Consider the following 14,970-nt stretch of genomic DNA (forward strand, 5'->3'; position numbering starts at 1 on the left):
CTCTAGGACTGACTGGTCTTTAGAAGGCCAGATCCTGAAGATGAAACTCAAATACTTTGGCCACCTAATGAGAAGGAAGGACTCCCTGGAGAAGAGCCTAATGCTGGGAACAATAGATGGCAAAAGAAGAAGGGGACGGCGAAGAATGAGGTGGCCAGATGGAGTCATTGAAGCAGTCGGCGTGAGCTTAAGTGGACTCCGGGGGATGGTGGAGGACAGGAAGGCCTGGAGGAATGTTGACCATGGGGTTGTGATGGGTTGGACACGACTTCGCAAACAACAACAACAAAAGCTTTTAGTGGATTTTTTTTAGAGCAGGAAAATGCAGGAATTGTAAAGCAAGAGAAAGTGTGATTTCCTCTTACACTCTTCCACCATACCATAGCAACACCTTGTTGTTGCTGCTGTTTTTGTTATGTGCCATCAAATCATTTACAATTTATGGTGACCCCATGAATGAAAGGCCTCCAAGATGTCCTGTCCACAGCAGCCCCGCTCAGCTCTTCCAAGTTCAAGGCTGTGGCTTCCTCGATGGATTCAATCCATCTCATATTTGGTCTTCCCTTTCATTTCCTGCCTTTGACTTTCCCTAGCATGATTGTCTTCTCCAGTGAGTCTTGCCTTGTCATGATGTGTCCAAAGTATGACAGCCTCAGTTTTGTCATTTTTGCTTCTAGGGAAAGCTCTGACTCAATTTGACCCACTTCTTCATCTTTCAGTCAGTCCAGGATATTCACAAACCCCTCCTCCAGCACCAAGTTTTGAGGGCATTAATTTTCTTCCTGTCATAGCACCAGTTAGGTTAGGTAATAGAAGAGCAGGACAGAAAACATTCCTTTAGTTCTTGGGTTTCAGCTCTGTAGCAAGACCAATAATTAGAGCAGATTAACAGCCTCATGTAGAAAAGCTTCAATTTGCTATTAATCTGTATCCATGTTAACCCTATAAATGCCTGTTGGCTTAATCCGACCTTTTGAATATCTTCCCTTCTCTTTCCTTCTCTGTCCTTTCAATAAATTGCTCAATGGTTAAGGTTAAGCAAGTGTTGCTTTAATGGCCCAATCCTAACTGTGAGGAGCCAAGCATTTGGATGTTCAGTTCCCAGACTTTACAAGATCAAGTGTCACGGTTGCATGGATGAAAGTGAGCACTGGGACATGGAGTAGAACTATCTGAGTTCGTGGAATGATGCCAATTTAACCCATTTTTAAAAAGCCATTGCATAAATCATTTATTAAAAATGCTATAAAGCCTGAAAAAGCGACCAAACGCCATACTGGGGAGCACTGTCCGCCTGGGAAGGCCTTCAGCTGGCGTCTGTGCGGAAGGGGGTGCCTTTCACCCGAGTCAGCAGCACGTCTTCGGCCAGCCCGGGCGCGGGAGCGCGGTTGATTTGCCGCCACCTGCGTGCCTTGCCGACGGTCGTCTGTTCAGCGCAGTCTCTGTGGTCGCCGCTAGGTAGCAACCGAGGGCCAGCCCAAAGCCGGCCTGGGCGGTGGGACGGCCCGACGGGCGGAGGAGCGCGCTTGCTGCAAAGCTCCCGGCGCTGCCTCGCCTCGCCTCGCCTCGCCTCGCCTCAGCAAGGGCGGCTGGCGGCGCCTTGGCCCCAGGGCGAGAGCATCACCGGTGCTCGAGGCGGCTTCGGCAGCCCGGCGCCCACTTGCCGCGGAGGGGCAGCGCCGCGGAGGGGCAGGGAGCGCAGCAGCCGGCGGTGAATCTCGCCCAGTTTGGAGTCCCGGTGAGAAGCGCGTGGGCAGCCCGCGACCCCCAGCAGGGGTGTCCCACCTGGGGGCCGCTCGTGAGAACGCGTCCCCGAGGTCGCTGCGGGGATCCTGCGGCTTTTCTTGGCGAGTTACTTTTGGAAGAGGTGGTAGTGAGGAGAATAGGATGGGAGGTCTAGGCGAAGGAGCGATGCACTGGGAGAGGGCTGTTTCTCTACCTGATGGCTAAGCACAGACTCCTCCAACCTGTTCCCCCAGCTGTGTTGGACAACAGCTCCCATCATCCCCAGGCGGACGCTCTTGCGGGCTGTTTGAGGAGGGCGACGGAAGTTCAACACGCCCGGAGGGCACTAGATTGGGAAAGGCTGGTCTGTAGGGAAGCAGGGCATTAAGAGCGGAATAAACCCACAGTGCCCTCATATCCAGATTGGAAGAATCCCTGTCAAACTCTGTTTGGGAATTTGCTGTGGTTATCTTGTCACAAAATTAATTATATCTGCATAAATCGACTTCTCACTACCATCCTGTATGCACCCTTATGTGGGAGTAAATGCTATTGTACACAGTGGCACAATTCTTGAATAAACAGGCATAGGCTTGCAGTGTAAATATGTGGTCTCAAAGCTCTGGGTTTGTAAAATCTCCATTCCCTCTTTCTGTGTAAACATGTCCAGTTTTAATCTCTTTTCCTGCCCATCAACACATTCTGTTGACTTGGCAATAATGAATAGTTCCATGGCAAGGGAAGCAAAAAGTTCCCAATGTCAAGATCTCATATACTTGATATTAGAAGAGGGCCAGGAATAAAATTGAAATTCTACTTTTCTCAAAATATCCCAAAAAGTCTTACTTCTGAGTTGGTCCATCCCAATAAGAGTTGCTACTTTAGAGTTCCAGTTTGGGCAGATTGCATTGCTCACTTTACTTATGTTTTTGGAAGTCAAATACCATTGCATCATATCTATCTATCTATCTATCTATCTATTATAGAAAACAATCCTCTCTCTCATTTGTCCATAAAGAAAAATGTGTGATTTTTCTTTCCAGAAATATTCCCCAGCTTTCAAAAATATTGGTGATATTTGTAAAGGCAGGTTAAAATCTTTCAGTTATTCATTATTTATCCTGTTCTGGTTAATATTTTAGCTTAAACAATAATTTATATATTTTTGCATTTTTGTCTTGTTTTAGTGACAACTAAGGCTGCAATCCTATAAATATTTACCTGGGATAAGGCCTGCTAAACTGGATGGGATTTACTTCTAAGTAGACTAGTATAGAGTGCACTGTTCAGCTTTTAACCCCCTGATTTTACTCTATTAGTTAACCGTGCTATTCTGTAATTTTACCTGAAAATATTCAAGGCATCTGTCTGTCTGACATCTCATTTCATATTCCTCTATATAGTAAAACTGAGTATTTCTCATTATATCTCTCATAACAATATGAACCAAACTTTTTTAACTGTTCAGCATTACTTTTTTTTCAACATTGTTCGCAAGATTTTCTTGCGATTCTAGATCATGAGCTACCTTAAGCTGATAGTGACTTAAACTCTTTGCCCCAGATTCTTAAGATATTTGATAATACATTATTGCATTCTCCTTAATTGAACAATCTGTTCTCCTGATCAAAGGCAAAGGTCTTCATATGCATGTCATGTCTTTCTGCATACAGTTTCTCACTGCTTGATCATCTTTGTGTCCACAGGGTGCTTCCAAACGTTTATCATGCAGTCACCCTGCCTTCTTCATGGACAGAGGTCCAGACAACATCCATATCCTCTCATGGCTTCCCACCACTTCTTGCCACTTCTTTTTCCCCCCACCCAAGACAGCCATTAAGATGGGGGGAAAGATGGACTATGCCTTTTTCTCAGTAGTTGAGAGCAAGGTAGAGGGCTTTGTTGTTGGGGGATATAGAAAATAAAATAAATAAATATTGCTAAAAGATTAGAGCCCTCTTCACTACAGTGTGCTTGGCACTGCTGGCATAATATGATCTCAAGTCAAAATGAAATCTCCCCACATGCTTCTTTATCTTGTACAGTAGCATACTTTCCTTCTTGCATTGCTCTTGTCCATTAATTAAAATCAGTCAGTGAAATGATTCATGTATGGAAGAGAGAATAGTATAAGAAGGCATCCAATCCAAGAGCAGGAAAAGTGGTGGATGGGATAGTACTGGGATTGTCATACCATTCAGGTCAGTTAAAACCTTGATTCTTTTACAAGAGATGAGAAAGCAAGTGAAGAATGTCTGCTAGAATACTGACAGGAAGTCAGCACTCTTAAAACAGTGTGAATTTTTTATATTTTTGCTTTGAACTACTTGGGAAGACAAACTTTTGCCCTTGATAAAGCAAAGGTTTTTCAAAACAATCATTGGGAACTCTTCCCATCTGAACAGCTGGGGTCTTTTATTATCTTTACTTTTTCCCTTTTTCTCCACCTCCTTTCCTTCCTTCCTTCCTTCCTTTAAATTTCAGCTTTATGGAATTCCTGAGATGGGAGATGATACAGAGAACTGGCTGTGGTAATGGTAGTATTGAGGATGGGAATAGTAGTAAATCGCAGCTTGTGGATTTAGCAGGGGCATAGAAGTGGGAGATTGGTGTGCCTACAATATCATTTTTATGTTTTTGCTTATTGCACCTTGTTTCCTTTTAGGGAGAAGCGGGTGAAGGTTCTCTTTCTTAGGAGACACAAGCATCCCCCCGTCCTTGTCTCAGAGAAGGGAACCTGGTTCCCTTTTCTTCACTTTCTGTGAGGAAGGGTTCTTCACAACAATGAAGTTGCTGCAGCAGTAGGTTCAGGAAGATGCTGTGGCTACCAGACTTCCTTCTGCTGCTGCTTCTACTGGAAAGGGGATGGAGAGTTATGGGCACAGACGTGTGCCCATCATCCCTGTGTGACTGTTCAGATTGGGACCACTACAAAATCACCTGCGTGGAAATACATTTAATCCCTGACCTCCCACGGAGCACCCAGATATTGTGAGTATATGGCACTTGAGGGGACAGGGGGCTGGAGGGCAGATTTCAGCATGTATTGGTGAAATGCTTTGCATTGTACCATAAGAGCCGCATTGACACTTTGGACTCTGTTTCAGTGCTCTGTAAACAAGCGTACTTTTCCTCCTCCTTCTGGAGCAAGCTTTGGAAACTACTTTTTAAAATATGAATTTACCAAAATTTACAAATATAAAACAAACAATCACAAATCACATAAAATTCCATTAACAAATAAAACTTATATACTATTACCAATTGCCAAGCAAACTCATCTGAATTTTTCCAATATGCAGTATAGATACTGTCCAATATCTTTCTCAAAAATGTATGAGGAACATTTCAAAAGTGCCAAATTTATTGATGTCCAAATCAAATGGTTTCATATAAATAATAAATAGCATCCACAATTGTTCATATTTTGGATCTGTCCTGTAGATGAACACATTCTACTAACTTTACCATTGGAGCAATATAGCATATTGCTAGCCTATCCATCCATTCTTCAATAAAAGGAATAAGATTATTATGATTGCTACATCATGGTTATATCCAACCTTTCTTTTTCTTGAAAGGAATCGAAGGAGCTCTTACAAGGTTCTCCTCTCTCCATTCTGTCCTTACAACAACAACCCTGTGAGGTAGGTTAGGCTAAGAGGAAGTGATTGGCCCAAAGTTACTCAGTGCGCTTCATAGCTGAGAACCCAGATCTCTGAAGTCACAATCCAGCACTCTTAACCACTACGCCACAATGGCTCCCTCATTACACTCACTGTCTGGTTGTCTCCATTTACCAGCAATAGCTAAGTTAGCAATGGTTAAAGATGTCCTACCGTCTGGATGCCCACTTTTAACTTTTTAGAGATATCCAAGCAAGGCATACATAGGGTTCATAGGAATGGGATCTCCAATCATACAACTCAAATTTTAATCTCCTGGAATAAAGATATCTGCATGGCTTCACAGGGCAAAGTTGGCTGTGGTGAGTTCTTTTTGGCTAGTGCTTTTGACCAATAACCCTCATCATCTTTTCCCCGAGCTATTCTGCAACATTAAACAAACCTATGACTGTCTAGGAGGCAGAGGTTTGCCTCTTTAGCAGATTTATATCTTATTTTTCAACATGGTTTACAAACATTTATAAAATACAATAGATGTGCCAGAAACACATAGCAACAGGACTCAGCACAACAAGCATGGCTGCAGCAAGAACCAGCATCTGGTGCTCCTTCCCACAGAGCAGTTGGTGAGCGCAGGTCCTGGTGCAGCCAAGAGGAGAGTTTGGGGGCAGCCTCTGGGGCAGGGATGTGGGGGGACTGGTGAGGCACAAGCTCATCAAGGCTCTCCGAGTCCCATCTCAGAGCTTGACTCCATCCATCTCATTCCCAGGAGTGAACTCTTTGCTGTTGTTTGAATGGGAAAAGTGCAGATTTTTTAAAGTATGCAGCCAAATCCCATTTTTGTCCCCACTGACTAAAGCATGAAAATGCATCTCTTCCTTCTTTTTAAGTGTGTATTTTTCTGGGGAATGCATTCAGCAAATGTGATTAATCGATTAATTATGTGATAGGTTGGGTTGAAGGAGCAGGATGGGGTGGTCCAATATTTGCTCAAGGTCCAATAAGTTACTAGCCGGGGGGGGGGGGTGCATGGGGAGTACTACTAGCCTGTTGTGGGCCAGCAAAGCAAGGGAGCACCTTTGGTTCTGCAGCAACCCACTACATTTCCATACCAGGAGTGAAAGAAGGTGCTTCCCTCCTTTTGCATCCACTTGGAAACTTTCTATACAAGGCATTTGTTTTGTAGTCACGATTCCTCACTTGTGGTAGTTTGCAGCTATTTTACCTGACAGTGTCGTCCTCCAGGGCCTCTCCAGTTGTTTGGAGCCATTGTAACATTTGGCTTTTTGTTTCACTTCTTAGTAGGGAAAGTCTGATATTTCCATGAATGGCAGCAAGAAACCCTCTCTATTTCTACCATTTCACTCTACCACTCCAGTACTTAGTGGTTGTGTAAAAGAGCATATAGAAAGGCAGAGATAGAAACTTCGGGGGTGTGGGGGGGGCAGAATCATTTGTAAAGGAACCGCTAAAAAATCTGGAGGCAGAAGCCTCCAAAAGTGGCACATTAAAAGTCTCCTGTCAGAAAGCCCTTGGCGCCTGTGCTGGGCACTGAGGAGGAGTGGGGTGCTCTGTCTCTCCCTGGCCTGCTTGCCCCTTCAGCTGCATGCTGTTCCTTGTCCCCCGTGGCTTCCAGGTCAGTGCCTGAATACCAGGCTGGTGTAATGATCGCAGACTTGCTACCGCGTGTTTTGCGCCCTGTGAAGAAGTCCTTCTCAAGGGGACATCGGGCATTCTGTATGTATGCATCTGCATAACAGTTCCCATCTTGTGCTGGGCATGGTGCTCTCGACAGCCTGAGCACATATATTAGAAAAATAGTGTGTGAAGCAACTCTCAGACACAATGGGTGGCACCCATGAAGAGTGGAGCTAGAAGAGGTAGGGAAGTCCATATTTAAAAGAGACAGATATCTTACTATGAATTCTGTAAAGGGTGAGCTACATGTTTGCAGACATCTTCTGGGACTAGTACAGTACTTCAAATTTCTGGTGAGGGAATGGGAAAACCATTTAATTTCCCCTCCAAAAACAACCAGAGACCTTAGAAGCATCACCTGTCAGAGTGATGAGTTTAGGCTCAATTGTCACTGAAGTGGTAGTTTTCTGTACCTGCAGAATCTGTGTGTGTTTGTGGGAGGGGGAGAGGGAGAGGCAGGGAGGGAAGCAGGAGTCTTCAATCCTGTAGCCCCCTTCACCAATAGTCTGACGTTGTATAAGCTTGGAAAGGAACTTAAAGGACATGTTGCCCAACCCCATTTCAATGCAGGATCTGCAGTGCAGAATGCAACTACAGTATCTCTACCTCATAGCCATCTAGCCTCAGCTTAAATACTTCCACTCAGAATTTCTGCCTTGTCCAGTGGTGAAAAGCTCTTACTGCAAAATGAGAAATCGTAGCTTGTTGCAAACCATGGGTGCTTCCAGACAAAGCATTTATTATGAAATCACACTGCCTCCTTCATGAAATTTTATGGGGAATCCAGGTGATGCCTTCCATGTGTAGGCATTCTGTATTTTCTCATTGCTTCTTCCATGTTTTCCTTTACCCCAAACATCTGTTAAGGAGGAAAAGATGGAGTAGCTGCCTTTTGATGACAGCACTAGCAGCTGTCCATCTGGAAGTAGCCCATGAATGGAATCTTCTCTTCTGTATGTGTGTGTGAGAGAGCCCAAGGTTTGCTGCAGGTTTTCATGTAACAACAAGCTATAGTTCTTCATTACACTGGATCATATTTATTGTTAAAGCCTTTTTTTCCAGGGATGACATCCTTTAAATTGTTTACCTTCAAAAATAGTCTGGGATTTCCTGTCTTCTTCTACATACTGACCAAAAGGAGACAGGTTTTGAAAGTACTGATGTTATGTTCTGTTACTTTTATTTTTGTAACAAAACATTTTGTCTTTTATTGAAAACAATCATACTGAAAAGTTAAATAGTACCAGAGGCAGAATAGAGCTTTTACATTATATTACTTGAATTTTTCTTTACCCTTTTCCCCCTTTTTGGCCATGTGCTTTGAGTGCATAAGGAGTATTTTCTGAAATGTTTCAATAGATGACCAGTCTACTTATTGAGTGCACTCAGACTCCAAGGCCTGTAATGCAGTTTTACAAATTAAAATAAGCCTCAGGGATGGAGGAAGATGTACTGCGCCTTTGAAAACTGCACCACTAATTAGCTTCTTTTTCATGTTGGTTCTGAATGGTTAAAGAGTTTGTTGACTACTTTTATCATTTCAGGCACTCCAAATTTTAATTAGCCTTTTTCGAAGGCATTTTTGAATGATGCCTCATAAATAAGATAAATTGCTTATCCACCTTGGGTATTTTTAGATAATATATAAATGAGAAAATCTACATAAAGCTTTATACCTTCCATTCTGTCTGTGTCTCCCCCTCTCTCCATATGTGTACATATAGACACATGCATGCACACACAGGTCCACACATTACTTATTCGTTTAAAAGTAGTCACAGACTACAAATGTGGTACAATGGTCCCCACAGAATCTGGTGTCATCCCATGACTGGTGGGAGATGCAGGACAGATAAAAGAAAATACTTCTTAAACTAAGGAATTTGCTTCCACAAGATGATGAGATGGCCACCAATTATGCATAAATAATGTAGAGAGGGAAAGATTTTCTTCTGCTCCCATGACTCTAGAACCCAGGGTCATCCTATGAAGCTGATTGGGAGGATATTCATGACAAAAAGCACATAGTTAAATTATCGGATTCATTTTCACAATATTTATTTATTTATTTAAAACATTTCTATGCCGCCCCCATCACAACAAAGCCTCGGGGCGGCTCACAACATAATTAAAATATATAAATAACAGTTATTACATTAAAATTCATTAAAAACTTGGTAACATCTCGGCATAAAATTTAAAATCCTAAAATACATAATAAATTAACAATTAAAATAAGTTTTAAATAAAAAAAATAAAAATATGTAGTGATGGCCACAAGTTGGACAGCTTTAAAAGAGTGTTGGAGAGATTGATGGAGAAGACCACTAACAGCTACTGACCCTGATGGCTCCATGCCACTTCTCGTCCCAGAGGCAGTATGCCTAGGCCACCCCTTGCTGGGGAACTTGACCAGGAAAGTGCTGTTGCATTCACGTCCAGCTGGTGGATTCTCCCACCGTACACTTGCCCGCTGTGTGATCCTGTCTAGAATGTGGGACTAGAGAGATCTTTGGTCTGATCTAGCAGGGTTTTTCTTATGCTCTTAAGCCATAGGCCAGAACAGTTATGTGTATTTTATACAGTTTTATAAAATGTGTATTTTATATTGTTATTTATGTATTTTAATTTATTTATTTGTAAGCCGCCCCGAGGCTTTGGCAAATGGGGTGGCCTAGACATTTTCTAAATAAATAAATAAATAAACCCAAGAGACCAAGGCCAAAATGATGCCTTTGAGCAGCTGCTGAGGCCCATGTCTGGTGCCCTTTACACTCTTTTTCCCCGACCTGTTGCCGGGAGCAGCATTGGGTGACTGAAGGCTCCATTAGGAGTAGAGGGAGGCATATAAATGCATAAGCAAATGAATAAATAAATCCACCAATCACAATTTTTATTTCTTACAATACCATGAAGTGATGCTACATGGGGGTATTGTGGAAAATTGAAGCCAGTGATACTTCATGCTACTTCTGCAAGTACTACACTTGGAAACATTGCTCCAAACATTAACCTATATCAGCAGTTTTGTTTCCAGTGAGCAATTCGTAGTGAGCAATCAATTTTCATGCAATATTGGTCTTGCCTATTTTGTTTCAGAATATCTGCCTGTTAAGACTGAACTGTTTCCAGTATCGATATGTTAAAAACAGATGGAAATTAGAATTGCTTGAAAAACTTCAGTTTTTAAAATACCAAAAAGAACAAAGCATTTTCTAGGCCAACTAGTTTTCTAGGCCATGATTCCAAAGCCTGTTGGGCCAAATCCAAGAGGCCACCCAGAGCTGGTGGCTGCATCAACATATTCTAGCCAGTATTGTTTATTCTGACTGACAGTAGCACCCCAAAATCCACAGGCAGAGTCTTTCCCAAGCCTGGAATATGAGGTCCTTCAACTGGAGATTGAACCTAGGACTTTAGATATACAACTGAACCTAGGAGCTTAGAAATGTTCTATTGCTGGACTGTGAGAGTTTGATGACAGTAAAATGCTTTTCACTGGGTAATGAAGCAGGTTTGCCCTGTGAGGAAGACCTGCAGGTCTGGGCTGTGGCTTTCCAACAGGAGAGTTTACTGTGTTGGAGCCAGGACAAGCTAGGAACCCATTTCACCCAAATGAAGAAGACCCTTCAGTGTGGTGGTTCCACTTTTGTGGAACTCCCTGACTCTAGAAGTCAGGCAGGCTTCAGTTCTGCACTGTTTCCAGCACCAGTTGAAGATGTCTTTGTTCGGGAAGCCCTCCTTATGTGTGTTTTTAAAATCCAAGTTTCTTTAATGTCAGGACAATATAACTCATTTTCTTTTCTTTTTCTTCTTTTGCCTGTGCCTGTCAGCTACAGGTGTATCTCATTCATGCATCACTGCTTGCACAGGTGACACAAAAACTACATATTGTTCGCCTTTTCTCTCTCTTTTTAAATCTTTGTTTTCCATCTTGAAATGAATCATTATGAAGCTTTGTCTATGAATATGAGAAAGAATTCACAAATAAATTGGCAAGATTACTGAGAGAAGTATTATGAACCTCACTGTAGGCAACTCAAGTATAGGATTAGGCTTGGTAAATGTCATTGTGTTTGTTTAGTGTCCAGCAGTAGCATTCTGAATAATTCTGCAGCCAGTCATAACACAATATCTGTGCATCAAGCCATGGGACACACACCTTCTATATTAAAGTGTTTACTATGGGTCCATATCATCCTGGCCTTATCTCTGGAGAACTTAATCCAAGTGAAGCTTGATGGGGAAAGGACACTTCCCATTGAAAAAAAAAAGCTTTATCTTGCATAAATAACAAACAGCCATTGACTGAACTGGGAAGGTTACAGGCTGCAGCTGATGGCAGAGCACATACTTTGAATGCAAAATGTCCCAGACTCCATCCCTGTCATATAGTTGCAGTTTTTCCTTTGTATGCCCTTTATGGTTCAACAAAATGTTGATGGGTCAGGAGAGGAGTAGTCAGGATCAACCACAAAGTAGCAAGGCCATATTGCTAATAGTTCTCTTTGCAGAATCCTTACAGGTATTTCACTTGGAAACTCCAGGCACAAAATAATGAACAGAAACCTCAGCTTTATTCCAGCAACTGGGCATGCAAAGACAAGGCATCTGACTCAGTAAGCAAGTAAGTGAGACTCCTTGCCTCAAAATACAATTTCCATATGTTCCTGCACTCACTGATATGTGTGTACTTACTAAATGATTCACTCCAGCTGACAAGGGTTAACCATATGCTCTGTCAAAAGGGCTCCCCAGCTGGTTATGACACTCCAAATAGAAGTAGACTTCCATGTGCACATCAAGGCAGTGGAGAGCACAGTCGCCTTTCTCGGTGAGCACTCAGAAGTTCCCAGCAAGTATTCTGCTTCTGGCCAAACGTTCTTTGTCATAGCAGGACCAGAGGCTTGTCTTATAAAGCAGAACAAAGATCTGCATCCCACTGGAACTTCATACAAAGGATGGATACGTATTGTCTTCATGACTACCATCATTCCTCTGCTTATCGTAGCAGCTAGATACCCTCTCTCTGTCGCCTTACTCCAAAGGTGGACTACTGGAGAGACTACTGATGGGGTGAAGGTATTGAACTGGGATAGCTGGTACGTGGAATACTCCCTCAGGCACTTGATCACCAACTGTTATTGAAGCACCACTGCTGGCCACTACTCATTATTGTCTCTGTGTCTCTCTCGACTCTCCACAGGCAACTGGGCAGTCCTCAACAGGTGCAGAGGCAAAGATGTTCTCCATTCCCAGAGCTAGGCAAACCACAAGCATGGAGACCAGTATGAATCCAGCTGTTCCCAAGCAGGGTTACTTTCCTTTTATCTGAGTTCTTGTACCTTTAGAAGCTGCTTGATGGACAATGCTGTAAGAGATGCAGCTGTGCTGACTGTGGGGATATTATGACAATAAGGAAACTCTTGTCTTCTGCTCTATATCATGTAACTTTCTGAGAACCATAGAGTTAGAGGAACTTTGGAGGTCATTTTATCCCTGTTAACAGCTACAAGAAAATTCCTGTTAGATCAGACCAAAGGCCTATCTAATCCAGCATCTGTTTCTCACAGTGGGCAAACAGATGTCACATGAAAGGCCACCTGCGTGAGGCAAGACCAGTTGTCCAAAACAAGACAGATGGCAAATGGGCAGTGCTATCTATTGAGAGGGAAAGATAGCTAGCAAGGTCTCCTTGTTCAATAACAAGTAGGAGACCAGGTGAATTTGAATGGGATAAAGGGATTAGGGAAAATTGTATATAATCTGAGGCATGAATGGGAAAACTGGGCCATGTACCATTCCTTCTGATTTCTTATGGTATTCACTATCTCAGGCATGCCACTTATATATCATTAAAACAGAGAACTAAAAATAAAAGATTTGCATAAAATTCCACATGCCCATTGTACATAGAAATACAAATTTACAAATGTAATTTGTACTATGTAATTTAAATATTAATACAGTAGGGATATGGTGACTTTTGTGCCTACTACTCAGTGTGCTATCCATTTTACTATCTGTTGATGGGTAACTTCTCCTTTCCTGTAGTTCTTAATCTTATAGCTAGACTAGGAATAAGCATTGCTTCAAACAGAGGATGTCTTCAACCAGAGGACTGCCCTTTAACAGACTTTCAAATAGAGGATGGATTTGTGTAAAGTAGGAAACACAGACATCCTATCAAAGTCTGTGTGGGTAATGGGAAACTGCACTCATCTGTGCTAAACTAGAACTGGTTCACAGGACTACAGCTTCTTCTCTAACTCATCCTTTCTGGCTTAGCCTCCATTGCTAGGTCTGTGTGCTGGATTAATAGGGAAAACAAATCCCTTTGATCAGAGGCTTTGAGATAAGGGAGGTGGTGTGAGATGCATGGGTTTTTTTTAATTATTTTTATTTAAAACTATACAAAAGATCATATAATAAAAAGAAAAAAACACAAAATACACAAAAGCCAGTGTGAGCCAGAAAAAACACAAAATACACAAAAGCCAGTGAGAGCCAGTGTGATGTAGTGGTTAAGAGCATGGGACTGGGACTCAGACGATCTGGGTTCTAGTCCCCGCTCAGCCATGGAGCCAACTGGGTGACTTTGGGCCAGTCACAGACTCTCAGCCTAACCTACCTCACAGGGTTGTTGTTGTGGGGATAAAATGGAGGAGGAGAACGATGTAAGCTGCCTTGAGCCCTCTGTAGGAAAAAGGCAGGATATAAATCGAAAAATAAATAAATAAATAGAAATACATAAATGAAAATCTCCCTTACTGAACCCTTCTACCAGGACCATGGCTGTATAGTATTTTTTTTCTTTCATTTTTCTGCTCTTCCATTCAAAACTGCATTGCATTCATTGAAGGTTCAATACCCTCCCCTTCTATTAATGCATATTCAATAAACAAACCCCATACATCATTGAAATCATTCTTTTTTATCAGTCCTTTTTTCACTTAAGCTCACATGTCAATTTATCATTAACCACTATATTCCAATCCTGAGATGCATGGCTTCTAGTCCTGCTTCCTGTACCTGGGGAGCAGTAGGCAGAGCCTGATACGATTACTACTGAGCAAGCAACACACAGCCACACACACACTCACACTCCCAGTTTTGACTTCTGGTATTTTGTGGAAGTTTTCCTATAGCTCAGAGGTACGCAACTGTTCACTGTCAGGCCCAGTTTCCTGGCATGATGAAACACTGTTTACCACCAGACTTTTTGCTGCAGTCAATTTAGTTACATAAACCAGCTTTCCAGAGTTTCAAAGCAGAACTTCACAGTGCTTATATTCTTTGATAAATCAAGTAACATTTATGAAAGCTACTGGCACACTGCTTGGTCCAGGAAACAGTCTCAAGGCTAGATTTTGTTCAGAGTCATTAGAAAGTGATAGCAAATGAGACTTCACTGAATTACAATAAACCCTGGCAAGGAAATATTCTGAGCACTGAAGATGTTGATTTCATCAAAAGCTCTTCAGCTTGTTATGTTCCTTCAGGTTATTTCTGACTTATGTTGACCCTATGAATGAAGGCCCTCCAAAATGCTCTGTCCTTCACAGTCCTGCTCAGTTAAGAGCTATTACAACAGTTTATCTGGCAGCCTCTCTCAAGAGGGAAAACTAGATCTTAAGCAAACCCAACAACTGGGGGGGGGGGGGCTATTAGTCTTCCTCCCTCTTGAGTTGCTAACTCGTCACAATAGCTCCTCTCCTCCAGTTTTCTGCCACTGCTGGTTTCTTACATTCCCAGTCTGTATATCAGAGATTTGATTTAAAGCCATCCATTGCAACTGCAGCTGAAATGGAGTTTCACTCCTCTCCCATCTGTAATCAGATGGAAAGTCATGGTGCATCAAGCTCACAGGCCTTGAGCTTCTCACAACTGTACTGGATCGTGAATCATTATGGTCTGATGC

At 42.4% G+C, this 14,970-nt stretch overlaps 1 protein-coding gene across 1 annotated transcript in view; it reads left to right on the top strand.

Annotated features, from left to right (window-relative positions):
• The first annotated feature begins 4,540 nt into the window (after window positions 1-4,540).
• Window positions 4,541-14,970, top strand: part of TSHR (thyroid stimulating hormone receptor) — a 54,305-nt gene continuing 43,875 nt past the window's right edge. Inside the window, exon 1 of the mRNA XM_044436471.1 lies at window positions 4,541-4,716. Coding sequence (XP_044292406.1) covers window positions 4,541-4,716 — 176 coding nt within the window. The remainder of the gene's footprint in view (window positions 4,717-14,970) is intronic.

The sequence above is a fragment of the Varanus komodoensis genome, unplaced genomic scaffold (genome assembly GCF_004798865.1).
Source record: "Varanus komodoensis strain SLA01 unplaced genomic scaffold, ASM479886v1 scaffold3, whole genome shotgun sequence".
NCBI lineage: Eukaryota > Metazoa > Chordata > Lepidosauria > Squamata > Varanidae > Varanus > Varanus komodoensis.